This window comes from Salminus brasiliensis, chromosome 5, assembly GCF_030463535.1.
Source record: "Salminus brasiliensis chromosome 5, fSalBra1.hap2, whole genome shotgun sequence".
Lineage (NCBI taxonomy): Eukaryota > Metazoa > Chordata > Actinopteri > Characiformes > Bryconidae > Salminus > Salminus brasiliensis.
In genome coordinates this window covers 19,690,555-19,717,382 of record NC_132882.1, presented here as the reverse complement: position 1 = coordinate 19,717,382, position 26,828 = coordinate 19,690,555, and the positions used below count along the sequence as shown (strand labels likewise).

General features: G+C 42.4%; 1 protein-coding gene across 1 annotated transcript; it reads right to left on the bottom strand.

The window, feature by feature from the left end:
- Nucleotides 1-690: 690 nt before the first annotated feature.
- stk40 (serine/threonine kinase 40) lies at nucleotides 691-18,580 on the bottom strand. Its single transcript, XM_072679757.1, has 11 exons — nucleotides 18,373-18,580; nucleotides 15,215-15,341; nucleotides 14,850-14,935; nucleotides 14,200-14,343; nucleotides 12,573-12,797; nucleotides 12,405-12,457; nucleotides 7,703-7,818; nucleotides 5,707-5,851; nucleotides 5,358-5,477; nucleotides 4,987-5,071; nucleotides 691-4,374 (listed from the first exon to the last, which is right to left on the bottom strand). The coding sequence occupies exons 2-11, from the start codon at nucleotides 15,330-15,332 to the stop codon at nucleotides 4,156-4,158; spliced, it is 1,311 nt and encodes a 436-aa protein (XP_072535858.1). The 5' UTR covers nucleotides 15,333-15,341; nucleotides 18,373-18,580; the 3' UTR covers nucleotides 691-4,155.
- Nucleotides 18,581-26,828: the final 8,248 nt, after the last annotated feature.

The window sequence follows — 26,828 nt, the reverse complement described above, 5'->3', positions numbered from 1 at the left end:
AAACTGAGGCTGCAGTGGACAAAACTGGACAGTTGAACGCTGGCTTAAATAATCTTGATTTCTGCTGAGGCACAGATATCTGGTCACAAATTGGCACAAACCACGAATCCAAGGACTCTGCCTACCTTGCCAATGGTCCAGGTTGGTGGAGGTGGTGTAATGGTGTGGGGGAATGTTTTCTTTGCACACTTTGGGCCTGTTAATACCAATCAGTAAATGCGCCAGTCATCGCTTAAGCGCCACATTTAGTTTAAATATTGTTGACCATGTGCACCACTTTACAACCACAACCTACCCATCTTCTAAAGGTTACTTTAAGCATTATATCAATCACAAAGCAGTCCTTGTAAAATGCTTTCATGCCCTTGACTGGAAGTGGCCTTCTAAGTCACCTTTGGGATGTGATCATATTCAAGCTGTGGATCTTATTGTAACAAAATCTGCAGGAAACATGCGACACATTCGTGTCAACTTGGGCCAGAATCACAAACTGAGGATGTTTTGACCGCAAAGGGAGACCCTTCCCAGTATTAGTATAGCATTCCTAATAAAGTGCTCAGTGAGCGGGTATACTGGACGTTAAATCAACGTTTGCATAAATAAGCTTCATCTGTGGTGAATACAACAGCATGTTTTATATTAATACTGTTAACTGCTGGGATTTAAAAACCAAGACAAGTGAAGCAGGAATTTCCATATCAAAGTTTATTGCTGACATGCATGTAGAGATTTTATGAAGTACAAAAATATGTCTTTTATACAAATTTGTTTTTATCTCTGTACATTTTCCCAGTTTCTTCTTTGATATCTATCCAACCAAGCAGCTTACAACACCAAACTGTTAGGCTTTTGACTAATTTTACCATCATCTCATTCTACACCAATTTAACGTTTCCAGTTAGTTTAAGTATGCAAATGTTTATACGACAGGACGAGAAAAATCCTACCTGAACAAAAACTGCTCGACTTCAAACTAAAACCTGCTGAGATGAGTCTTCTCGTTTTAGTGTATTTGTGACTGGACTACGGATTCCACTTCTAAAAAACACCCACAGCCATCCAAATGATCTGGTTGATAATCGCAGAGGTCTTGTGGCACATCTTGCAAGTCTGAGTCATGCATTAATTACTTTTAAATGTATAAACAACATAGCTGAACAACATACACGTCTCATGCTGCAAATACAGCTTGGCCATCAGATGCCAAGGGCGCTACTGTCTATCCGGGGAGCGATTCTGTTCAGACAGTGGAGTGGGGCATTCAACTGCAGCTATGACCTAAACGTGGTTCCTTTAGGTTAGGGCAACGACTACACAACCACACCATCAACGGCCATGTCGTAAACCTACAGATTTACCATGAGAAGATGGCACTGGGGATCACTACTTTACCCTGCTGCTAATGTATGATTGGGGCATTCATATACTGTTTAATTTGAAGGAGAGCGAGAGAGAGACCCCAGGTCTCCCCCTTACATTTGCCCCTCTAATAATTCTCACACACACGCTCACACACAGACAAACAGACAGACTCTCACATGCATGCCATCTACAATACTGCTTTATACCCAAAAAAATATTCACATTGAGGTGGGAGTAGACTAATGCTTTCGATGGTGGCAGGCAAAATCACTTGGATAAGTACTCATCTCGTGTTGAAGCACTGGTGTTACGCTGCAAGATGGTAGCCTACTGGTTTTTGTACTACGGACACAACTCGCCCTCGCGATGGTATTTACACACTGGCCAGAGTGCGGTGTTGTATTAAACTTGCAGGATAAACTCTACATCATTTCTAAATGTCATTCTAATGTGTGCTATAATTTAGGTTGCTTAAAAATAGAGCTATGCAAAGTCAGTCTCATTAATGTAGCTTAATAAACCATCAGGATTGTGGCAACAATTATAAAAAAAAAACAAAACAAAAACAAAACAAAACAAAAAAAACACAAACACCATACAACAGGTGTTGTATACAGGAGAGGATGGAAAAAAAATACATCACAGCAATGCTTTAGAGTCAGATTATGCATCTCATGATAAGACACACATTAAGAGGACAGAGGGGGAGTCCAAAATAACTGATGAAAGCAAGACTATTTATACACAGTGAATAAATAAAAAATATTTGCACCCATGGAAAGAGAGGGGGGGGAGCAGTTTCACTTTACTGCTCTAGCCTTGAACTAACAGAAGTAGAGCTACTGGTTAAAAGCGCAGAGATCAGTAAGCACAGTACTGGATTATCGATTTCTGCTTATTAGTAGAACCAACTGGGACCTCACAAATCACGTCACAGGTTTACAGGACAGACAACCACCTGTTTACTAAGATACACTGGAGCGTCAAAGCTGAAGAGGTCACGGCTCACTGCTGAAATGACAATCTCTCAATCTAAGGCAAGATGTTCAGTGGCTGTGATTTCTACAAGTAGCTTAAATGGGATTGGAAAACAGTCCAAAACCAGAGTTAAAAATACTTACATCCTGCAACTCTCATCAGCAGTGATGGAGAGGATACATCAAGGTGACTGTATTAACAGAAATGGTGCTCAATCCTGTAGTTTCATGGTAAAGAAAACTGCAAGAATGAAAAGGTTGAGGATCAGGGTTGGTCTTACATTCCCTGCTAATGCTGACTACTTTGGGTTTAGATTTTAGTGCCCCCCAACCCCACCTCCACTTTCACCTGAAGAGCAGCCGTGCTGTCTGTGCAAAGAAAACGCAAGAGAGCCGTGAACCCGCTGCATGGAGACGCACTTCAAAGCAATGGCTGGTTTTCAAAGGGCGAGCGGCCCATGAGGCTGGCCTGGGTCACTATGGGAGCGGAGCGGAGCTTAAGTGAGGCGCTTAGAGGGCTTAACGGAGCTTACACTTCTGCGTGACTGCAGCCTAAGCCATCCTGCTTCCTGATGGCCTCACATCACCTCCGACTGCCCTGCTCTTCTCACAGCACTGACCCAAACCCTGAGCACACTGCACTACCAGCACCAGAACCAGTCAAACTAAGAACAGCACCAAAAGGCATTTGTTTGGTGGTTGGGGGAATCAGTGTAAGCCTGAAGCCCATTTGGGTTTGGGTAATAAGTTTAGTTATAATGGTAACTTTTAAAACGAAAAACAAAAACAAACAAACAAAAAAGCTTGACGTGCTTTGGACTTCAGGAGAGAATCAAGGAGAGCATATCGTACCTCACTGGGCTTCAGGGTGTAAAGAGCCAACTTGTGACTCTTTTGATCCCATTCTTGGCAACCAGATTTTCAGCTGTACAACACTAGCTGCCTGTGAATGCCCGAACAAGGGAGGAAAGATCACAGATTTTGTCTCATAGCACGTCTTCAAAACTGAGGTTCTAGCTGGCAAGACCAAGCAACTTAATCTTCAATGAGGGGGGTGGAAACAGAACATTACATGAAATGCTACTTTAACAGGAGAAAAAAAAAAAAAAAAAAAAGCTTATTCAGATTGTGAGGCAAAACTAATCGCTGGTTTTGACACGCCAAAGGAAATCTGCACCTAAATAATAACAATAACATTAATCATAACAACAATAATAATAATGCTCTTAAGCGTGTGCTTGTGGCACTGCCCCCGTATTTGGATACATGTTTTTAAATGGATTGAGAGCATAGTTCTACACAGACTGAGAGACAGAAACAGATGGTAAGAGGTAGATTTGCAGTCGTGGACGCCGATGGGACCAACATGGATGGGTCTGCTTGAAGGGAAAAGGAAGAGTGAGGGGAGGGGCAGAGGGACACATGTAGGTTAGGTGATCTGAGATGTTCCCGTGAAAGTGCTGAGAGAGTAGAAAAGGAGAAAGAGAGGTGTATGGATGTGTGTGTCTCTGCGTGTGCCCATTTGCTACATGATTCAGTTCCGGTATTGCTGAAAATGTCTTTGTCCGAGTGAGAGGGAGGGGGTTATGTTAGGGGTCTAGGCCCCACAGTTTGCGTGTGTGTGGCTCAAGCCAGAGTCCTCAGCTTCTTTGGCGAGTGAGAAGCAGATGGGGAAGAGGGAAAAAAAAAAAAAAATGAATACACCATCTCCCCACCCAAACACTCTCAAAACGCACAAACACACACACCTCTACACGGTTCCATGGGGCACCCCGCTCACAGTGACCTGCTCCTGGCTGCAGGCATTGCCATGGCACTACTTCCTGAGGAAGCGCTGGGCCAGTATGGCCGCGTCCAGCGGGCTGACAGGTTGAGCGTCGTGGCCCAGGCGCCTCACTGGAGGTACGTTGCCAAAGGGCCTCTTGCTCAGGAAGCTCTTGGCCTCGTGGATAGTGTTCTTCTCCTCGGCCAGCAGCAACTGCTGACGCATGTAGTTCTCAAACTCGTACTGCGACGACTCCTCTGTCACCTTCACCTGAGATGCACAGCGAGAGCAGCAGTCAGTCATACAGTGACATGCACACAGACAACTGAGATTTTGCCTAGTGCCTTCACATTTTTCATTTTATTCTAAAGGCATTTTTAATTCAAAATAATTTCTGGAATTCAGATGCTTGTATGATTCAATGCTTGTAAAGCTTTTCAAAAACACCTACAGCCATATTAATCCAATTTTCTATATCTTTTTTTTTTTTACTGTTTATATAGCTGACAACTATGTACCAAAAGTACACAACCATGCCTCATAACTACACTATACAAACAAAAGTATCTGATTATTTATTGTTAAAGTAACAGTCTCCACTTTCCAGGAAAGGCTTTCTAATAAATTTCCAAACACTGGTGTAAGGATTAGATGTGCGAGTGCATGCACGCATTTGCACATTTGTGTCAGCACTGGATGCAACTTAAAGTAGCCAAATGCATTCATTCAAAGGGGTGTCCACAAACAGTGTGGACACAATGTGCCTTGACACTGAATAGTGTAAAATATGTACATTCTCTAGAGTAAAACCTTTGATACATGAACAACCCATGCCACACAAAGTATTCAACTTAATCTTTGTGTCTGTCATCAAGTTCTGACCTCCTGCAAATGCTCCGGTTGGTTGAGCTGGTCATCTATGTCTGGCACCACCTGCAGGGGGCCGCTCACCGATGAGACAGATTGCCTGCAAAGCAGAGGTTAGAGAAGGATGACTACATATCTATGAATCATTGTTCTTGAGTGACATAAGGACAATAACCTTCTAACAAGTCACTGAATACTGAACTTCCTGAGTTGTCTAAGGGAACAGGGCGGGGGGGGGGGGGGAAGGAACTTGGCAAGGCTTTACTTTTAGACATGATGTTGCTATTGCTCGGAATTCTAGTAAAGTTACACAATCCAGTGAGGTGTTGCAGACGGAGTAGAGATCACAGAAGAGTGAGGGTAGGAAACAGGGAGCTTGGACTCACCAGGAGGCAATGATGCCACTGAGAGACTCCAGCACCTCTGCTGCAGTCAGCCTCTGCTGGGGATCCAGCACTAACAGCTTACGGATCAAACACACTGTGCTCTCAGACACGCGCCCATCTCTGCACAAGAGTGTATACACAGTAGCATTAGAATAAACACTGCCGTGTCCACAAATGAAAAAAAAAGACAGACAGAGAAAACATCACACTTGACTAACGTGTTGCTTGGACAGTCAAAACAAATGTGTTGCTTGGGCAGTCAAAACATGACACACAGACAGACACTTTAAAAAGAAGGCTTGTGGTATAAGACGAAAGGAAAAGAAGCACTGATCCATGCAACACTCACTCTGGGATGGAGTACTCTGCAGCTTTGATCTTGCGGAAGAGCTCCTGAGGTATGCTGTCGTAGAAGGGGAACTGGCCATATAGCATGGTGAACAGTACCACGCCAAGAGCCCACATATCACTGGGCTTCCCGCGGTAAGGCCGACCTACAGCAAAGCATCCAACAATTTTAGCCCCTGGTCTTAAGCATACAAACCCAGCACATTCAAACATTACATTTGAGGCATTTAGCTGATGCACTTATCCAGAGTGACTTTGTTTGACCCATGTTATACAGGTAGGTAAATGTAGCATTAGGAGTCCCAAGACTCGTGTGGAGCAGTGGTCTTCAACCCTCCACCTGGAAAGCTACCTTCCTGCAGGTTCCAGCTCCAACACACCCTATTATGCCAATTGATGACCTCTAAAGGCAGCAATTAGTTGGATCAGGTGGGGCAAACTGGGGATGGATCCAAAGTCTGACGGAACGTAGCTCTGCAGGTGCAGGACTGGTGACCACTGGTGTAAAGTCTGGTTAGTGAAAGGTCAGGAAACAAAGCAAAAAGGAAGCTGTTGCACTATACATGGATCACAATCTGATCAGGTGTGATTTTCCATTCAGACACAAAGATGAAGCAAGACTTCTAAAGCAATATTTTTCAATCATATAAAACTGCCAAAAACACAGATGTGCTGAAAGAGATGATGTTTCATCAAGTAAACCACACAATGCTTATTGCTAAAACCATTGCTAAACAAACAAAAACATCTTTCACATATATATAAAAAAAATAATATCTCCAATATCTCCAGCTCTGCCTCAGAGGCAGAGGGGGAAAACCTGCTAGCTTCTAGGAGCACAAAGGAGAGTCACCAATTGGTCTTATATTGCAATTTCCACTTCAGCACCTTCGTGAGGCTTATCAGTGACAAGCTCCCAGAGGAGAAGATAACAGACAACTCCAACATTAGTGACCAAATAATTAAACACTGCCCATTACTGGTCAGAAAAATTAACCAGCAGTGCAGAGCACATAACAGCAAAAACAAAAACATAATAAGGCTCTGCTGATAGAAAACTCTTCCTTGCAGATATTTCTAGCTATATTAACACTCACTCCGTGACTTTCTGTTCATGGCCATGAATAGCTAATTTAACACTAGAACAGCAGAAAAGCTCATGAGACACTGAGTCACTAATGACAGCTCCAGAACTGACACCTTCTGCATGTGCTGTATAGTAGGCATGGCATGTGCCTGCATTGGAGCCTTACAATGTCGGTCTGAAGTGTATGCATGAAGAATCTGCACCTCTCTGCTCCATGAATATTAAAAGCCAAACCCAAAATAGAAACACAAAAATAACAAAAAGAGGGAAAGACAACACGAGAGAGAGAGAGAACACGAGAGAGAGAGAGAGAAGGAAGGAGGAGTAGTTTCCCTCTGTGTGACTCATGCGGATGACTCATTCAGGCAGCGCTTCATTGTTCTATTGTCCCGTTCCACTGATCTACGTCCGAGTTCCCTTTGTTTTTACGAGAATGGAGGCGAGCAAACAAGCGCTCAACCAATCCGCTCCAACCATACATAAAAGATTCCCTCTAAGGATTGCCACGAAATCTACCTGGGTAAGCATCAACATGAGTGTAATCACACTTGGATTATTTGTGACCGCCAGATTGAGAGAAAGCATTTTGTACAAAATTCGACAAAAAACCTGCTGCAGATCACACAACTTATCAAGCAGTTCTGATTCTGCTCACTGACAAAACAGAAGATCCAGGGCAGACCTTGATCTTTAGTGTCACACCAGCAAAAGGCAGCAGAAGACCTGTGGCACACTTCACAGGTAATAATCTACCTTTGTAAACCCAACCCTGAGCCATTCCTGCTGTCGTGATCAGTACAGCGTGGGTGGTTGAGTTTATGAGTTTTGATTACAGTGGTGACATGGAGGGTGAGTCATAGCCTCTCTCTCACTCACACAAACATACACACACACACACACACACACTTACCGCTCAGGACGTCTGGGCTGATGTAGGCCGGGCTGCCTCTCTGGTCCTTCAGTAGATCTTCTTCACTCACCAAATGCTTACCCAGGCAGAAGTTGGTGATCGTGATCCGATGAGTCCTGCCACACAGACACACGTAGCTTTATGTTTAGGTTTAAAGGGCCTGTATCCTACATCCCAGACTGAAATACTATTTAACATCAAGGTTAAGTGGGACATGCTGAACGGTTTTAAGCTGATTAGGTGATTTTTCCTGAACTTGTAGCATCACAAACTCAATGGTCCTCAATCCCCAAACAGAGCACACATTGACTCTTTTTCCTCATGAACAAACTTAAGACAATTCTTGGGAATCTTTATTGGACTAGTATTGCTTCCAAGGTCGTGTTTGATAAGTTCTTTTAGAAATGCTTTAGATCCAGTCAGTCAAACTGCAGAAGTAAAATGGTGTTAGGGGTGAACACATGAACCCAACATCATCCTAAAACTTTCCCCCATTGTTGTTAGGCGAGCTCTGTTGGTCTCTGCATGAACATGTCTGATATTTTCGACTGTGTCATCACAACTGACTGTTGTGGGTGGCAGAGAGCCATGGAGCTGCAGAACTGCAATGCCCTGCCTTTACAGAGAACAGAACTAAACATGACAGTACACACAGAGGCTGCACTTCGACAAACAAGTGAGTCAACCTGTGGCTTAGCACACACGAACGGATGACTAACCTTTCGCAGTAAAGAGGAGTAATCAGAGTTATTTTCACTGCAAGGCACACGCAAACACACACACAAACCGTTGCTCATTAAAGTCAATGCACGCTGAACAAACTGCTTGGTAGACAGTGTTGCTATGGAAGGGATGTGCAGTCTGTGTGGCTTTGCCAAAAACACAGCTGCAGCATCTCCTCACCAAAGCTTTACTCATAAAAACATTCTCTCGGTCACATCCTCTTTTTCCATTGCTTCTCCAAATCTCTCACTTTCACACTCTGACAATGACTCACATGCAAGGCTACAATTAGGGCTGGTCCAGAAGCTTTCTTGCCTTCCTGGGAGAGTTTCCTATTGATTTAAAGACAAACCGGCTGTTTATAGAAACGGAAGCGTATGCTGTGCCAAGCTGGTCACATTGGGCAACAACAGAAAAGAGCAGACCACACTGCTGAGCAAAGACCTGTTCTGATAAAAGCCTGCAGAGTATTTCACAAAGCAGGATTTCCCAACTAGCTCCATAATTTAAGCCCTCAGTGAGGAATGTCTAGTATGAATCCCTTTTCTCTTCTTCTATAGGACAGGCTTGACTTTTGGACTGTGTAACCCTGCTTCACTTAAAAAACTGCCTGTGTAAAGCAGAGTCCAGGTCTGCAGATGTAGCTCCTGAGCTGATAAAGGCTGCTTGCTCTACTCACTAGTGTCCCTTAGGGTGCAAACCCACATTACTTTATCTCCACTTCCCGCACACACGAGGGAAACCGGAAGAATCCTAGCCTCTCCCTGCAGCCAGGAATAGCTCCACTAATGGGAAAAGCTAAAAGATTTAAATGCAAAGGGGAAGTCTTAAGGCTGAAATACTGACACAGCCACCTCCATCAGAACGCAACTCAGGACTTTCATGCAACAATTCGATAAAGGGAGTTCCTTGGTTTAAGCAACACTGGTCAAAACAGGAACCAAATTTAAAAAAAAAAAAACCACAGATCGTAAAAACTTCAGTCATTATGGGATAAAGAAAACGTGCATTCGCTGCAAGACGACTTCTCTAGTCCCCTCTTAAATCATACAATTGTATATGCTTGGGTTTTTTTTTTGTCTGACAAAGTTGCTTGTTCTGGCCTGGAATTGTTATTTTGGGAAAACACACAATGTGAAGATGCACCCTTAAAAGCAGACCCCTCTTACACTTTGCTTTGCTACCTGCATCAACGAGTGAGTAAAGCACAGATTCAGACACACTCTGGACTACGGTCGTCTCTCACCAAGGAACCCTAGTGACAAGGAAAGCTTGTGTACTCAGCAAGACGTGACGGAGGTGTGAATGGGTGGAGGCAGCTGTTTGAAAGGTGCGAGTGAATCTCCAACACAAAAGGGAGCTGTGACTCTCACAGGACAACACTAAACTCACACACCACTAGTTAACCTCCTGCTTAGTGCTGAAGGGACCAGTCTAGGCAAGTGTCAAAGCTGCAGGATCTATTTGACATCCTTTACATTTTGATGAGGCGCGTGTTTGATTAAAGCACTCTTCTAACATAGCATCACTTCCACAAGGAACAGGTGGAGTGTGAAAACAAAAAGGTCATACTGATGAGACGTGCAAAAAGCAAGAAGCTGATGGCTGACGCCAGCAAAGCTTAGTTCTCTGCCTGAAATGCTGCCAGCAATGCAGTCAATCAAGCTAGTAAAGGATAACAGATTGAGGTTGGAACCACACACCATCAGAAGGTAGATGTCCAGAACCAGGGTTGATCACTGACCTGACTGCTTAATTTTCCAAAAGTCCCATGACTTTTTCTATGACTGGAATCATTATTCGTGCTTTTGTTTAAAACCTAAAGGCTTAAATCTCCCACAGACAGGAATGTCAACAGTTCCTGTAGTTTGGTCATTCAAACTAGTGCTGATATTAAGTGAATGCCACATGTTTCTATTATTGCTTTGCCTTTGTTGGACCACTCATTGTGCAACTACTCCAATATATGGTTACTTTAAATATGTACACAACAGAAAAGCTGGCTCTTCATTACAGGCTATACAAGCAGACCACCATCTAATTAACTGCACATACATTCCCTGAATGCCTCTTGGAAAGATTACAGCAGATCTTTTCTAGCCTGGCAAAGAAAAGAGAAGGCATAGATCTGCCAGAATGCCACTTTGGCAATATTTTGGTTTCTAATCAAACAAATGCTAAGAGCCACTGGATGTTAACAGTGCTACATGCCATCTGTGCATAATACAGTTATTAGAAGCTAGCCCAGTAATTATTTGATAACTGTATTGCTATGAGGGAAAATGCACACTATGGGGCAGGGCTCTGTAATGCTCACATGAGCCATTTCATAATCTTGACCTGAATCACCACAATGCTGTTTACCGCAACAACTCCACAGATATTAATCCTTTCTCTAAAAATGACATCAAGATCTATGCCTACTCTATGCAAAGAATTTACACAGAAGAACACTTCCTTTTCCATCTCATTCACTGTACGTGCTACCTTCATGTACAGCCATTAGGAGCCTGAGCTTTATCCAGAAGAGTGAAGAGAAGCTATTATTTAGTCACCTGCATCGCCTTTCTTAGCTCTCGGTAAGCACACATTTTGCAAACAGCAGAAGGAACAGGTTGAAAAGACGAAAGGGCAGGAGAGGTATGTGGAAAAACTGCAGAGGGGGAGCCCTGCCAGGGTGACGTGTGCATGTGTGTGACTCAGCTCTGAGCTATGGATCCTTTGGCAGCACTCTGCTTTGTCTCCAGCTGGGACAGAGTGTTCTCTTCTCTACCTCTCTACAGAGCCAGTCTGACCAGAGCACTCCCTTTCATCACCGTAGGGGGACTACGTGGAAGAGTCGGAGAGTGTGTGTGTCAGACTTAAACATTTCCTTTCTTTTACCAGCTTTATATGCTGCATCTGGTATGTTATCCTCCATTTAACACAATTCTGCAACTGGAAACTACTTTGACAATATAGAAGACCCACACAGTTTGTGCACTGTCTCACAAAAACATGCTTCATTTTTGCTGTTTCACTTTGGCAATTTTTTAAAAAATTTCTTCTTCTTTACATGGTGTCAATTTCAGGACAAATGAACCAACATAAATGCTCCTGAACTCCAAAATTGACTTCCACAAAAAAATAAGGTTTTTGCTTTCTTCTGCTAAGTCAATTCAAAAAACAAACAGACAAACACAACCCCCAGAACATTTCTAAATATTGTACCAAAACAAACAGCAGGCCAGGTCATATACACAGTTTCTAAAACATGTCATACGTCCTACAAGACTCAACTCTAAAGGTCTGGCAAGTTGCTGGGAGACAGCTGAAACTCACTCAGCTGCACCATGTGAGCATGTTGTCAAGCTCAAGATTAGGATGCTGGAGAATTAGCATGAGCCTCATGTGGTTCCAAACAGAGTACAAGCAACACATGCATGCAAATGTGAGCAGCTAGAACCTAGGATTTTAAATTATTCAGTGCACATTGTACTAATTTAAGCCTTTTTTAACAACCATGAACATCAAATGGTTCACTGAACGTTTTACTTAAACCAGCATATATAATTTATCTACAAAACAGAATTTAATAAAGCACCAGGGGTGGTGGGGGGGTGAGTTGGTAATGCTAACTGTCAAATTCACAAAGTTTGGAATTGTGTAGCAACTATCTAATGCGCTGCACTCACTGACCTAAAATGCTCCTGCCTTCATGTGCGATCCCCCCACCCCCTCTCCCTTCCAGAGAAAAAGGCAAGGGCACGTTCCACGCCGCCTTATTTTCCCTGGAAAAATGCTACCTCTCCTTCTACCCAAACTCCAACCGCAGGGCTGAATCACACACACTTATTCTCCAGAGCTTGAGGCGAGTCAACCAAACTAAGTTTCTCTTGGTGAATAAGCACCTGCCTTAGCGCTGAAGGTCAAATGCATGACAGTGAGAAGCACCTCTAGCAAAGCAGGGAAGGCAAAGAACAGTGAGGTTTGGGCTTACCTTTTGTTTAGTACCATGTTTCCAAGCTTCAAGTCTCGATGCACAATGTTCTTCTGCAAAGAGAAACACATAATTAAAGTGGGTGCATGGAGTTGATCTTAATCTTGGTCGCATTTTACTGTGTGTTTTAATTTGCAATACATAAGCCAACTGTAAACCATTGCTCACCTTATGCAGTGCCTCCACCACTCGCACTACGTCGTAAAAGATGACGATGGCCTCGCGCTCGCTTAGCCTCTTCTCCTTGATGACATAGTGTTGCAGGTTGATGAGGTCAACCGTTTTGTCGCTAAAGTCATGAGCACACAGGCAGTCCAGCACCAGACAAATACGCTTCTTCATCTTGCGCACTTTATTGGCTTCCATGTCCTCCACAATCTCATAGGAGCGATCCTGGGAAACGGGGAAAAAATAAATCTCTCAAAGTCACAATAGTAAAAAGGGGTATAGAAGGAAAACCATTACTCTACAGACCACCCTATGATCATAAAAATGTACTTGTAAAAAGACCACAGACAATATTTGAGAATTAAACATACAAAATACTCCTGAGATATAGCCCCATTCTGCTTAGATTATGGACCTGTAGACTGCCTAATGCAGCTGGGGAGGGGCACAAAAGCCCATGGGTAACACTTGAAACTGTTAGCTTGTGGCTGCTACTGTGCATGGCTGGAATAAAGTATTGCAAAACATGCAGTGCAACAGAGCCGTTAGCTCCCTTGGTTTAAAAGTAGTGTCTCTCCTCCTTTGTATCCCCTTAACAAGTGCAACTAATGCTGAGGACACTACAGTCCAGTACTGAAGTCGCTGCTAAAGATCCATTTTGTCCCCCCTCTTGACTTCTTAATTTGGAAGTATTTGAAAAAGGCTGCCATCTGTATTCATCTTGGGTAATATCTCACTCTGGCTCTGTATATGTTTAGCTAACCATCACACTTAAGCTCAACGGTCAACAGTGAAGGGTCTACTTCAGAGCAACCATCTCAGACTGCCTCTTAGTAGCAGAACTTTATTTTCTTTTCTATATACCTTCCACCCAGAAATCCCTTTAAGGTCCAATAAAACAAATGATAAACATCACACAGACCAATTGAATGAGGCAAAGATGTGCACATAATGCAAATAAAGAGACTTAACTACTGTAGTCCTTTAACTTCTGAGACTAAGCAGTATTTATAACACTGTCCAAAATGTGGTTGCACAGGGACTGTTAGCATGGTTAGCAGGTGGATAGGCTGAGAAATTACTGCCTTTCAGATTTGCAGAGGTGATCTACAGTTTACACCCCCCCCCCCAAACCACACACACACACACACACACACACACACACACACACACACACACACACACACACACACACACACCCACCCACCCCTGTGACAGGGAGCTAGAATAACCCAATCAATAGTGCATGCTTGAATGAATGGTGCCCACAGCTTGCAATTGTGAAGCTCTGCTCCACTGGGAGAGGAGGAGGAGCGGCGGCGGCAATGGCAGTAAGGCAGATGATAGAGTGGGAGAAGAATGCCTGGCTCAAACAGAAACTAAACTAACTGATGACTCACTGAGTACTGTGCTGCAAATGTTCTTGTAGAAGTATTGTTTACACAATAAAAACTCTATAGGAGGAGCCAAATAAATAAGCCTTTGCCAAACATGACAAATACAATCCAGTTGCAAATCCAACAGCTGTGAAAAGGAAACCATAGGAGAGAAACCAAAAGAGAGCTTGTGATGAGACATAAAAAGACCCAAAACATGTTTATATTTGATACATCTGCTCCTCTCCTACCTGAAAGAGGCCATGGTGGTGCACCACTCCATCTTGGTTATGGAGCAGAGACAGCAGTGAGTATTCTGTGTGCAGCAGCATCTTGCCTTGCCTCTCCTCCTGCGTTTCCCCAGCTGTGTCCATTCTCTCCTCTAGAGTAAGAATCTAAAGAAGAGGAGGACAAAGCTCAGAGGACATGACCCCAACAGACAGTGCTTTAAAGCACCCAGAGCTTCTCAACACCCTTATCTTTCAAGGGGTGACAAAGTAAGTCAATTCCTAATCTTGAGACAACGGAGATAACCTGACAAACACGTCATATAGTGAGAGGTAAACCAGTCCGTCACCCTTGAGCACAGATAGATACAACTACGATAAAGAACTAGCAGCCATGCAACGATGTATGAATTGTCAAACCTTAGGCTGAAATTAAATTCTTGGTGAAAAAGAGGATTTACATTTACATTCTAAATTAATTGCCTATAGTGGTCAGATGTTTCTAGTTAAGGCAAATGTCTTGTATGAGGTCATAAAAGAACAATTTAGAAAAGGTCTGGTAAGGAAGGCCAACAGTTAACTCTGAGACACTGGGGCTTTTGTTTCCACAGCCCCCTGAAAAGATCACATAGTAATAGGGTATTTTTAAGTTAAAGTTAGGCAAGCTAACTTACTTTTAGCTGGTAAAAGTCATCCGTTCCATCTCTCCTGGCCAGGCACTGCACTATGCTCTGCACAGGAGAGTTGCCCAGTCGGGGCCCTGGTAAAAAGAGAGAAAATGGTGGAAGTGAACAGCTGTTGCAGGACCAAAAGGTAAAGCTTGTGCAGTGGGCTGCAATTTCTCCCACATACCGAATGCAAACTTGCTTATTACTCAGATCTCATTTAATGCACAGTCATTTCTAACAGCTCTGAGTACAATGTAAAGGTGCAAGTCAATCAAAATGAAACACCTTGCTGAGTAACAGAACAGACTTGGTCTGCAATAAGACAGATAAAAGAAATAAAATTTTGCACCAAATGCTCTTAGAGCTCTTACCCAAGACAAAGGGACCAGCTCTCTTTGCATTAGTACCAGATATCCCCGGACAAAGAAGCTTGCTGGCCCTGCCGGATGACTCTCCTGCCCCTCTTTCTGAAATACGACGCTTAGACATTCTGCAGATCTGTAAAAACAAGTCGACAGCATAATAGAACAAGTTTTGAAAAGGTACAAATCATGCAAATGGCTGAGACAAATACACATACATTGACTTAATAAATAACAAAAATGAACTTCTAAACACACCCTCAGAACACCTGACCGTAGCAGCCTGAACCCTCACACAGGGACAACAGCTCACCACTACCCAAATCTGAAAGAAAACATCCAGTCCACCACTACTGATGACTTCCAGTAGACTGGCACCAAAGGGTGAGTCACAGAAAGGGAAAAAATGTATGTGGGGGATGGGGGTTGGTCTCAGTAAGAGATAACCCCTCCCCACCTCTTTACAGCAATCACAGCACTGGCTCTGATTGAATGGCAGGCCATCATAGACCCATTTGCATCAACAGAGGATTGCTGCTGGTGTGAATTCTCCTGATGTGACCTCACCAACACAAATGGGGACACATGCATAAGCTATGCATGGACACAGTGGGCATCAGCCCATTCAAAAAATAAATAAATAAAATCAGCAAACGTGTGGACTGCACAGGTTCTGCACGCACAACAGATGGGCCATTCTCATACACACCCACCAAAGGAAGATCAAGTCTACAAAAATAGATCACGGCTACACGGTGAACTCTGCCGTTTTAATTCACTGCTTTCTCCCTCATTCTTAATCCTTCTGCTCCTAATCCGAGAAGTTTATCTGCAAATCTGCTTGGTGCATGACACATTACAAGACTGACAAACAAAAAAACAGGCATTTTTAATGACAGTAATGCTTCAAAAAAATAAACAAGAAACATGTAAAACCATCTTAAGACTAAGCCATGCTTAACTACAGAGCAAACACATAGCGCCAGCTACAGCAAGGGAACCTAGCTTGTTTGTTTTGCCAGGAAATTGGTTCCTCTAATTTGATGAAACTCTCGTGTTCCTGTAAGAAGGAAGTACATGCCCAACACAAACAGTGTGATTCACAAAGAAGCTTCAAGGTTCTCACTTGCCTTATGAATCAGACAATAAATGTCTACCGAAAAATTGAATCTCACAACTGAAGAAACATTCAGCACACTGTGCAAACCGCTGACCCAGCAAACTAAATCTAAAATCAATTTAAAAGCAAGCAAGTATAAAAAGAACATACCTTCTGTCTGGGAGAAGGGGGCAGCTATAAATAAACACCAATATAAGCCTAGTAAGCTATCCTACATTTTAAGCTAGCAGTTAAAATTCAGATACAGCATAATGAGGAAACTGGACCATTCACGGCATTAAGCGTAGTCAGGATCCTCTCAGTCGGGATTCAGCACCTCTGAATGACAAGAGTAAGCGTAAAGAAATCCTCCGATACCATTCTGCAGCTGAACACACAGCGAGTCTGGCGGGAGTAGGAGTTCATTTGGCCGCTCTCGTACATAAATTCGCACTTTCGACAGGGATTCTTTTTCTCCTCAAGCTGCAGACTGTTGACAATGCGACAGACATGATGATAGACATGATCACATGGTCATTACCCTTTGAGATTTTAACAGATTTTTGGGTGACAGCTTTACCCAGTGACACCATGCCCATGCTTTATCTAGCAGAGTTTCAGGCCCTATTGCTGCCCACTTCTGAATGAGTGTTTACATCAAGGGACTATTCAATAACAGGAATCAGGAAACTTTTTAGTGCAATCAGAGGCCACTTTGCACCAAAGCACTAAATGTTTAGAAGAAAGGTTCACTGAAAAAAAAAAAAAACATACACACACACACACACATATATATTAAAATAACAACAAGCAACAAAGCCATGTCTGACATCTGCTTCTTCACTGTTATTTTTTGCTGGAGTTACAAGACTACGGTCATTGCATTGCCATGCCAGCCTCATAGCTCCAGTGCAAAACTAAACAAGCAACGTTTGGGGAAAGGGACACAGTTATATAGCTAAGAAATAACGCTAAAGGACCGATGTAACAAACAATCCTCCATAAAGGCACAACATGTCCAATGCACTTCTCCTCTTAAGGACCCGAACAGTGGCTTCTCTGCTCTGTGAATCACAGACATGACAAACTAACAGCTGTGTAGACTGACCAGCACAAGTCTAATCAATTTTATTAAAGAGTTGTCATTGTTCTTCATGCAATCTTTGCTATTATGCCTGTGTGTGTGTTAAATCGTCTGGCACACTGCGTGGTAACTCTGCTGTTGTGGTGGTGACATGATGTAATTTATCTCAGAGTAATGCGCTTTGGCTCATTAATGGCCGTGTCACTATCGAGGCAGCTAGCTAGCTAAATATAGAGGCACACGTTTTACCAGCGTGTGGCATTGCTGGGTGACACTTTACTAATGCATTGAGACTCGCTGCTATTTTTTTAAGATGATCAATCTCCTGACTAAACACTAGTTCAGTAGCTAGCTAGCTAACAGACCTGGGCCACCACTAGGTGTACAGTGACAAGTGTAGCTACTAGCTAATGTTCAAAGTCACCGTCCTCCTGCGGGCTGGCTTCAGCTAGCAGGGCGCTGGTCGTTTGCTTGTCAGGTTGAACTTAACCACAGTTCACTAAAGCAGTTAGGCTAGTTACCCTCATCCTCATTTCAGTCACAGGAAGAAAGAAGCCCACCGCTCAGGGTGGTCGTATACAGATCATAGTAGCTAGCTAGATTAAACAGCCCGATGTTAGCAAGCTAGCTTCACGCTGGATGTAAATAGTCACAGTTTGGTGAGAGAAACTAGCTACTGCTCTGCCCCCAAACCAAACAGGACCGGGTTGTTTTGAGCACTGAGCTACTTGGCTAACTAGCCAGTGTGTTTCAGTCGACACTTCTTTCTTTTCTTTTTAGCTGAACTTGTGATGGTCGAGCTGCTCTCAAGTCGACCCTGGCATGGTTCGTAGAGAGCTAGCTAGCCATTTCTTCTTGCAAAGTGAGGCATATGGATGCGGTAACGTTATCTGTGTGCAGCTCCAGCCTCGGTAGGGTTATCATTAGCTCAGCACAGCTCGCCGCCTCTCGACGGACTGACGGGCCATTTAATAACTCACTCACCTCGAGCTAAAACCGCCGGGGGGGAAATCCTCTGCCGTCTACAAAATCGCCGACATCTCGGCTCAGGAGTGGCGCATAAACGGTCAGCTCCCCGCCGCGAAGCGGTGTGTGGGTGAAAAGGCGAGTTTATTTGGGTGTTGGAGAAGCAAAGCGTCGCCGCGCTGAAAAGCCTCGTCCCGTCGGACTGATCACATCTTTCCATAGCAGCACCACCTGACAACGGAAATGACGCACGAAGAGTGAACGACAGCCTGACTCAGCCAATCAGATTCGAAAACCCGCCTCTTCCGACCAGCTCAGCCAATAACACGTGAAAGCCCGTCCTGCTGAAACGGCTCGGCCAATGGAACACGAACGCCCGCCTCTGTCTAACTCGTGCTCGGGCCTTTTGTCTTTCACTGGAAATAAGAGAATCCAATATTTGTACAATTAGTACATTTATGTATTAATTCATGTTTTTTCGCAACGATCGTTTATAAATGTTATGCACTATGATATGTTTTATTTTGTCTACTGAAAAAGGTGAACATATATTAGAAAAATTTAGAATAACTTCGTATTACTTCAAAAATACGTATATAGCGACATTGCAGTGACATAACTGGCCAGATATATGAATCTGTATTATTCACAATACATAATTTTACCCTAACTCACCTTAACACACTGTCTGTTCCCTAGGCTGATGCTAGAACAGGAATGACACCATGTGATCTACTAAATAGAGAGTGACTTAACCTAATCTGGGGAAAGTCTTGCATCTTAGACATATGGGATGTTGTGATATGAAGCAAATACATTAAATCCACACAAAGTACCACTTTGGAATAGACACTCAGGATGTGTCCTAATCAAACCCAAAGATAAAATGTAGATATCACTCTCATAAAGGAAACAGTAGCCTCTTAGCACCAATTGCTCTTAGTACCAAATCAGTACTCCTGGTACTGTGATCAGTACATCAGTACTCGTAGTACCATGTTGTCCATGTTTGTTTAGAATTTGGGACACAAAAGTCAAGATTAAAGTACGTCCATCACTTTAATGCATGTAATAAAAACTTCAGTAACACGCAAAGCTAAAAGAGCAATCCAACGTTCAGTTATTTTACCACTGACAATGTTAGGATATATTGTTATTAATACTATGTAGGTGTTGCATGTTAAAATCATACTGTCCCACTTTTCTAAACATCATTTAGAAAGTGTGACAATATAACATTTGAGTAAAATACGAAATATAGAGTATATTTACACTATATTTTAATATTTAAATATACACAAAAAAGAAAAGCAGGATTTTTGGTAAGACATTTATACCCTGTACATTCATTTTGTCTAGACACTGTAACTGACCTGTTGGTTGCCATCCTAATCTATGATTGGACATTTTAGAAGTCATGTGATTTTAATTACATGCCATGACAGCTTGCATTTATCAATTACTTTCATTTATTTGAAGATGACCCACACCAAATAGAGCCTATGTGCCCCATGATGTGGCAATGCACCCTACAAGTAATTTATGTGCAATGTAACATTCATCCTAAAAACGACTGATAAATAGGCTACATACATTTATTAATATCAGCTTTGTTTTATAGTTCTACTGACCGGTCCTATACCAGAAAGGGTTAAAATAGTTTTAGAAATATGTGTTTGTATCAATGGGAGACCAGAAACAATAGCAGCTGCCACCAGTAGGCAATATTGTGAGATACACGATGAATAATTTCATCTTAACTGCAGTCTGCACTCTAGTACATCTGGTGTTACGCTAGAGTTAGATGCCTATAAATAGACAGTCGTACTCTAATGAGTCAAATATTGCTACTACAGCTTTTCTTCTATGTGCTGGACCCTTGAGATCTCCTATTTCAAAGTCAGACAACTGAACCCCACCCATGCCTGCTTGTTCCAAGTCAGAGCACTGGGCTAGTGAGCAGTAGCTTGTCAAATACAAGTCGTTCTTTTAAAGGGTCATAACTCTTTTTGATTTCCTGCCTTGACTCAGCACAGCATTTGCTTTTAGCCACATGAAACATTTTTATCAGCCTGTGGCTTAAGTTTGGCCAACCCACAGTTTTCAGGGTGGAAACTGACTGAATCATACTTTGAGAGTGGGCGACCCATGGGTAATGTAGGGAGAGAGAGAGAGAGAGAGAGAGGAAAAAAGTATAAAAAGAATGCATTACAGGAAAGTGCCACAGAGTTGCATACATCATACACATACACAGACTTCATTATTTAGTCAATTCAAATGAACAAGCAAACTTTTTAATATTAAACATTATAAACGTCTCATTTAAGGAATGATAAATGGGACCACTACTGAAATGCCCAGTGTTTAGAATGATACTGCACAGAAAGCACTACTCCACAGCACTGTAAAGAGAGGCACTGTGGGCTGAGGCATAAGTGTGGCTAGTCCTACCACCTATTGCCTCAGCATGTTTTGACAGCTCTCTTTTTCCCATGGCTATTATGAGAGTGCGTGACTGGAAGCCGTGATGTGGGGGTCTGAAACGTGCCTGGACTGTTCTCATTTCTCTCTGACGCCACAGCATAGTTACGGTCACCATGGTGATTGAAACTGTTGCCTTGTTCTCCACTGAAAGTGGTGGAGGATGAGCTGAATGGCAATACTGAATAACTGAGGTTAACAGACACACAGAAATGCAGAATGCAGCATCATCACTTCATCACACATGTCATTGTGAGGACTCTTGAACACTGCTGTTACACACACCCACAAAGCCACACACACACACACATACATGCATGAAGGTGTGTGCATACATAGTCCTGTTGATGAGAGACAATGGACATTAGGACATGATGAGTAGCCTCAGTGGTTCGTGTGCACTGCGCACAACAGCCTTTTGAACTTTCTCTTACTGTTTACACAGATCTAGAACAATACAGCCAACGTATGTCCCAACCGAAACATTATTAATAAACAAAGGATAATAACCTATTCATATTTTGTGTCCACTGCTTTGTGTCCACAAGGTTTTCACTGTTGAAATCAATTTAATCATATTTTTCTAATGGATTATATATTCCAAAGGGTAACCAGGACACAACAGATGTATCAAGTATATGATTTGGTGTCAGAAAGGATTGGTAAGAGTTCAGTCTAGTGCTGCAGGCAGTAGTCAGTTGTGGCTATACAGAGAATTTAGATAGAAGTGTCCAATAGTAGCATTTAAAGAATGTAAGAGTTCATTTACACTTACTCTTAAGTCCTTAATATGTCCTTCTCTCGAAACACTGCTGACTGACTTTGACCGACCATACATCTTAAATGTGGTAATTTTGTTCAAAATAAAACAATGAAAATTCTGTGTTGTTACGACCGATCAAAACATTCACGCCACTGCTGAAATGAATGCTTCAGTAGTGACTGTTTTGGTAGTGGATCTTTCAGTAATGACACTTTCAGCTCGTTTTGAACATAAAAATGAGAAGATAACCAGTACATTGCCAGTGAACACTGCTTTGAACACACACATAAAAATGTTTAAAAATTAAGCTCATTATGAATCTAAATATATCAGCATCACTTTAAAATAAAGACCTTTAATATAAAATACCTTTTAAAAATATTAGATTTAGGGGTTAGAGTTTAGGACACTCACCTCCCAGTAAAAAGTACCCATAAATTATGATTTTATTTTATTGCTATCTCAAACAAACAATGCCATGGGTTTAGACGAGACAAGACGACCATATTTACCATTTGTGACGTACACAGATTTTGGCTCCCCTTTTATCCGAGCCATGCAGTGAACATACACTTACACACGAGTAAAACACACACAATGACAGAGACAGGGCCTTGGTCAAGGGCCAAACAGTGGCAGCTTGCTGAGCCCAGGTATCGAACCCACAACCCTGTCATCAATAGCCCAGAGCTCTCCACTGGTTCATACATATTCTACATAATCCTTGTAAATATCTGAGGTCTGAATACTCACTTTGTTAGGACAGATAAAACCAAGATTATCCTGAATATAGAGAAGGAAAGGAAAGGTATGAGATCCAAAGCAAACCACATCATCTGTCAAACATGGTGGATACACTGGTATGGCATGGGCATGTATGGCTGCCAATTGAACTGGGTCACTGGCATTGACTGATGTGACTGCTGACAGAGGTAGCATGATAAATTCTGAAGTGTGTAGAGCTCTACTTCTGCTCAGAGTTAGTTGAATACTGCAGAACAGACAATATATTTCTTCACAGTAAAGATATGCAATGACCCAAAACACCTGAGCCCAACCAGAGCCCACCTGAGCTTGTTTTTCAGTTTCCGAAGGCAAACCTAAAGACACAAAGACCCTCAAACAAGCAGCAACTGAAGGACGGCTGCAGTAAAGGCCTGGCAAAGCATCTCAAGCGAGGAACCTCAGCATTTGGTGATGTCCACAGGCATTTCAGGCAGTCATTGACCGCAAAGAATTTGCATCCAAGTACTGATATGCTCCCTATTTACAATTAAGTTAGTTTGTCCAAGTACTTTTATGACTGTGAAAATGAAGTGACTATGCAAAAATGGCTGTAGTTCCTTAATGGTTAATGCAAAATGTTTGTTAAGTCCTTTAAGTGACATCTTTATTGCCTAATTTCAAATCTACGAAATAGTGTCACAGTTCAAACGCAGTTCAATCTGTCACAGTTCAATCTGTATGTGACATGTATGTGACATTCACCTACTGTTGTAAAGTGCTTTATCAAAAAACATCTGTTAATTATGTACTGCTTAAATATGTATTGTTAAAAACCAAATACTTAATTGACCCTCTTACTGTAAAAAAACAAGGAGCGACAAGTTAGAGCGCTTTCCCATCAGGGAATGAATGTAAGTGCAATTCATTCATTTCTGTGTAGGAGAAGGATACCTCTCCCACGACTATACAAATGAATAGAGGGGTTTTTAGAATTGCTTATTAGAAAAAGTCTTCAAAAGACCAACTGTCTGAGCAGCGTGGGTGAATGAGAGACAGTGGGCAGTAGGACATGATGACTAGCCTGAGTGGTTAGCCAATGATTTGTGTGCAATGCTGCAGCAGCAGACTGCATGGTCTGTTCTGAACTCTGAAGATGACAGATTTATCAAGACAACATTAAAGATCAGCATAATCTATAATCCTTACCATAATCCAATGATCACAACAAACTGTATTACACTGTAGTCTGTAACTCAGAATGCTGAAAGTACAAAATAGTGTTCTATGTGGATCCAAGATAAAAATAAATGTTGCATTTAACATGTTTTAACATTATTTTGTGGTCACCTTCCTACTAGAAATCAGTACTATTAAAAATGAGGTTCTTCAAGGGTCAGGTAAAGAAAACTTCTATATTTAGTAAAAAAACAACATCACTGCACACACACGCTTTTTACAGAAGCTTAACCCCTTAAAATGGTTCTAAATAGCACCAAGAAGGGTTCCACTATAACTACAAGCCAGAGAACCCGTTTCAGTACTACACATAACCCTTTTGTTGAGTGTGTCCCTTCCACTAGGGCTGGGTCTGAAACAGAATACCTGCTGTCTACTCTCTATTTACTGAGGTACTGAGTCTGCCTTCATCTTCCTGATTTGAGAAGGCAGTGTAGATGTATCCCATGAACCTCTAGGTTAACGCTGGTTCGTCTTGAGAGCTATAGAAGACCAAAGTTCAGACTGTCTATGCGACACGCTCTGTCGACACATGCTGTCACACAGCAATGAGCTCACACACATAACAACATGTCTGAAACCATTGCAAATTCTGATCCTATAATGGTGCTCTATGTAGTGACCACACTTTTCTTATGCAGGGGATGGTGAATAGGGCACAGTTTCAAACACAGCTTAGGTCTCTCCTCCTCCATCCAGCTAATCAAGGGCCTCTGAAAGCAGTAATTAGATGGATGAGGTGGGCTTGATTAGAGTTGGAGCTGAAACCTGCAGGAAGGTAGATCTCCAGGAGCAGGCCTGGTGACCACTGTTAGAGTCTGTTTAAAAAGCTGCGCTAATTACTAAAGATTAGAAATCACCTAAAGTCAGATAGCAGATATAAGTACTATACAACAATGTTCATCTTATCTTTCACACCTGAGTCAACTCATAACCTGCTCCTTATGAGCTGAATCCGTTAGCCTGCCTCAGCAGTTCAGTTACCTAGCAGGACTACAAACAGGACTGAACACTGGCCTCAATGTTTGAAGCTGAAGACCTCTTGCTAATCTCTGGTAGATCATGGCTGTTTCTCTGTCGGTTTTCCACAACCCAAGCTGTATTCCAATATTCAAGAACAAAAGTACCAAAAATGGTTAAAGTGCCCAGATGTGGTCCTGATAGGCCCATAATACCCTACCCAGCATGGTTGGGTAGGTGTGTTCACAGCAAACAGTGTAAACTTGCTTCCTGATTGGCCTCTCATGCAACGATGGCTGCATCTCCCATTCAATTTTTCAGCTTTGACCCTCACTGACTGACATAAGCACTACATAATAAAATAATGAATATCGGTGAATTAATAACAACACACAAGCAGTGATTTCAGACTCTATTTTATTACTTTTAGTTATACAAAAGGGTTTTTTGGAAGTGATTTATAATGTGCTGGATCTGCAGTCTTGTAAATATTACACTGCTTCTTAAATTCTTATACATCCTCTGCCCTTGTGTTCTTGAGTCCGTTCTTAATGCCTGGTGATGCCACAGCCATACATCACAGGAATGAGTGCTTTCCCCAGTCTCAAATGGCACACTTGCAGTCCTGTATTCATAATGTGCGCATGCCCACGAGACCCACAAGGCTGTATGGTGTCCCATTTCTCATTCTGCTGATCTAAGGGGTGTTCACAAGCTCCCTCTATCTGCTCTTACTAGGCCCTTCGGTGGGGACCGCCATAACCCACAATATAAACCCAAACAAAGCAGCTCCCCATTATGCACAATTCCCTTTTGACAGCAGCTGTGACCAATATGAGCGGGTGGGTTCTTTTTGAACTGTGAGCATCATATCAGAGAAGAAAATATTTTAATTGAAAAATGACTCAGTAATAAAAGTGTCCTAAAATATCTATTAATACTAATTTATAAAAAAGGAACATGAATTGTTCCAGACCAGCAAACATACATTAGTCTGTCCACCTCTTTTAAACCTGGTGCTCTAGAGGACTTGTGCACTATGGATTCATATGTTGCTAACGTCACCTGGGACATATGCTGCTTTCATGAGCTAGCCGGAAGATCCCACCTCCCACCTGTGAAGTCGGAATAAGGTTAATAGGTTGAGGGTCAACTTGTGAACTCAGGTATCGGTATTATCTCTGAATTTCCCACTAGAAACTGCATCTTCAGGCAGTGTTCATGTGCAACTTCCAAGTGGGGAACTTGGAATTATTGGAAGTATTTACCATATTTCTGATAGCACATGAGTGCAGCACCAGAGGAGGAAATTGCCTTGGGAACCATTTAGGGGGCAGGGGGACAACTGGCCTTGCTTTCTCTGGGTTGGTCCAGAGCCATGTAGTCATTAGGTTGCTTTCTCTTTATTGCACGGGGTGGGTCGAGGCTCTCCCTCTTCCCCATCACACAGTGTAATGCTAGCAGAGAGGGTTCATGAGATTAGCAGCACTGTGTAAAGTTCTTTCAGGGCACTGTGTTGTGGTTTTGGTGAGCATGAAAGGAGGGGGGGGGGGGGTTGTGATTGCTTAGGCGTTATGACTGTTTTGAGCTGAAATTATTCTTTTCTAATGCACCAGTTTTAAGAAAGGTATAGTTTGAGGTCTGTTTAGCTGGCTGCCAGGACATACTGCATGGGCTGCTTAGGTTGCCCCAAATGGGTGGGCTGGGGAAGTGGAGAAAGCAAAATTTATGCAGACAAGAACTGGGATAACTTTTTGTCCCACTGACTTGTCTGAATATCTTGGTGTAGGCTAACCTTATATAGCTATAATATTCAAAGCTAGCTAATGTGGGTGTCTGGCCAGCAGACACAACACAGACAGTTAGAGTTCTCCAAAAACTGAATATATGAAACACGTGGACTGAATCATCCCTGGTGAAATGATGAGGTTTTGATGCGAAGGTAATTTCACATACACTTCTGATTAACTTTTAAAACTTGCATTATTTAACACATTGGGGAAACAATGCATCATGGGACATAATGTGACATTTACAATGTATAACATTTTAAAGGTCATGTTTTCCCCTCAATATGTTAAACTCTGCAAATGAATAGTAGTTGTTCTCCAAACTTAGCAGGACACATTTGTTTTCTTGTAGAAGATTTACTCACTTTTTTCCCCAATGATCAACAAAACACCATTTTAACAGGGGTGTCCAAACTACTGCATACGACTGTCAATATGACAGGAAGGCTGCACACAAAATGGTATAACTCCATAGCACCATCTAGTGTTAGCTACAGAATAAACAGTCCAGTCTCTTT

What these genes read in the sequence shown, in the direction of transcription:
- stk40 (XM_072679757.1), bottom strand. Translation starts at nt 15,332, where the DNA reads ATGTCTAAGCGTCGTATTTCAGAAAGAGGGGCAGGAGAGTCATCCGGC. An exon ending in CAGCCCAGACGTCCTGAGCG is followed by an intron (nt 5,852 to 7,702) that starts GTAAGTGTGTGT and finishes GCTTTGCTGTAG; the next exon opens with GTCGGCCTTACCGCGGGAAG. An exon ending in AGTGGCATCATTGCCTCCTG is followed by an intron (nt 5,072 to 5,357) that starts GTGAGTCCAAGC and finishes TCTGCTTTGCAG; the next exon opens with GCAATCTGTCTCATCGGTGA.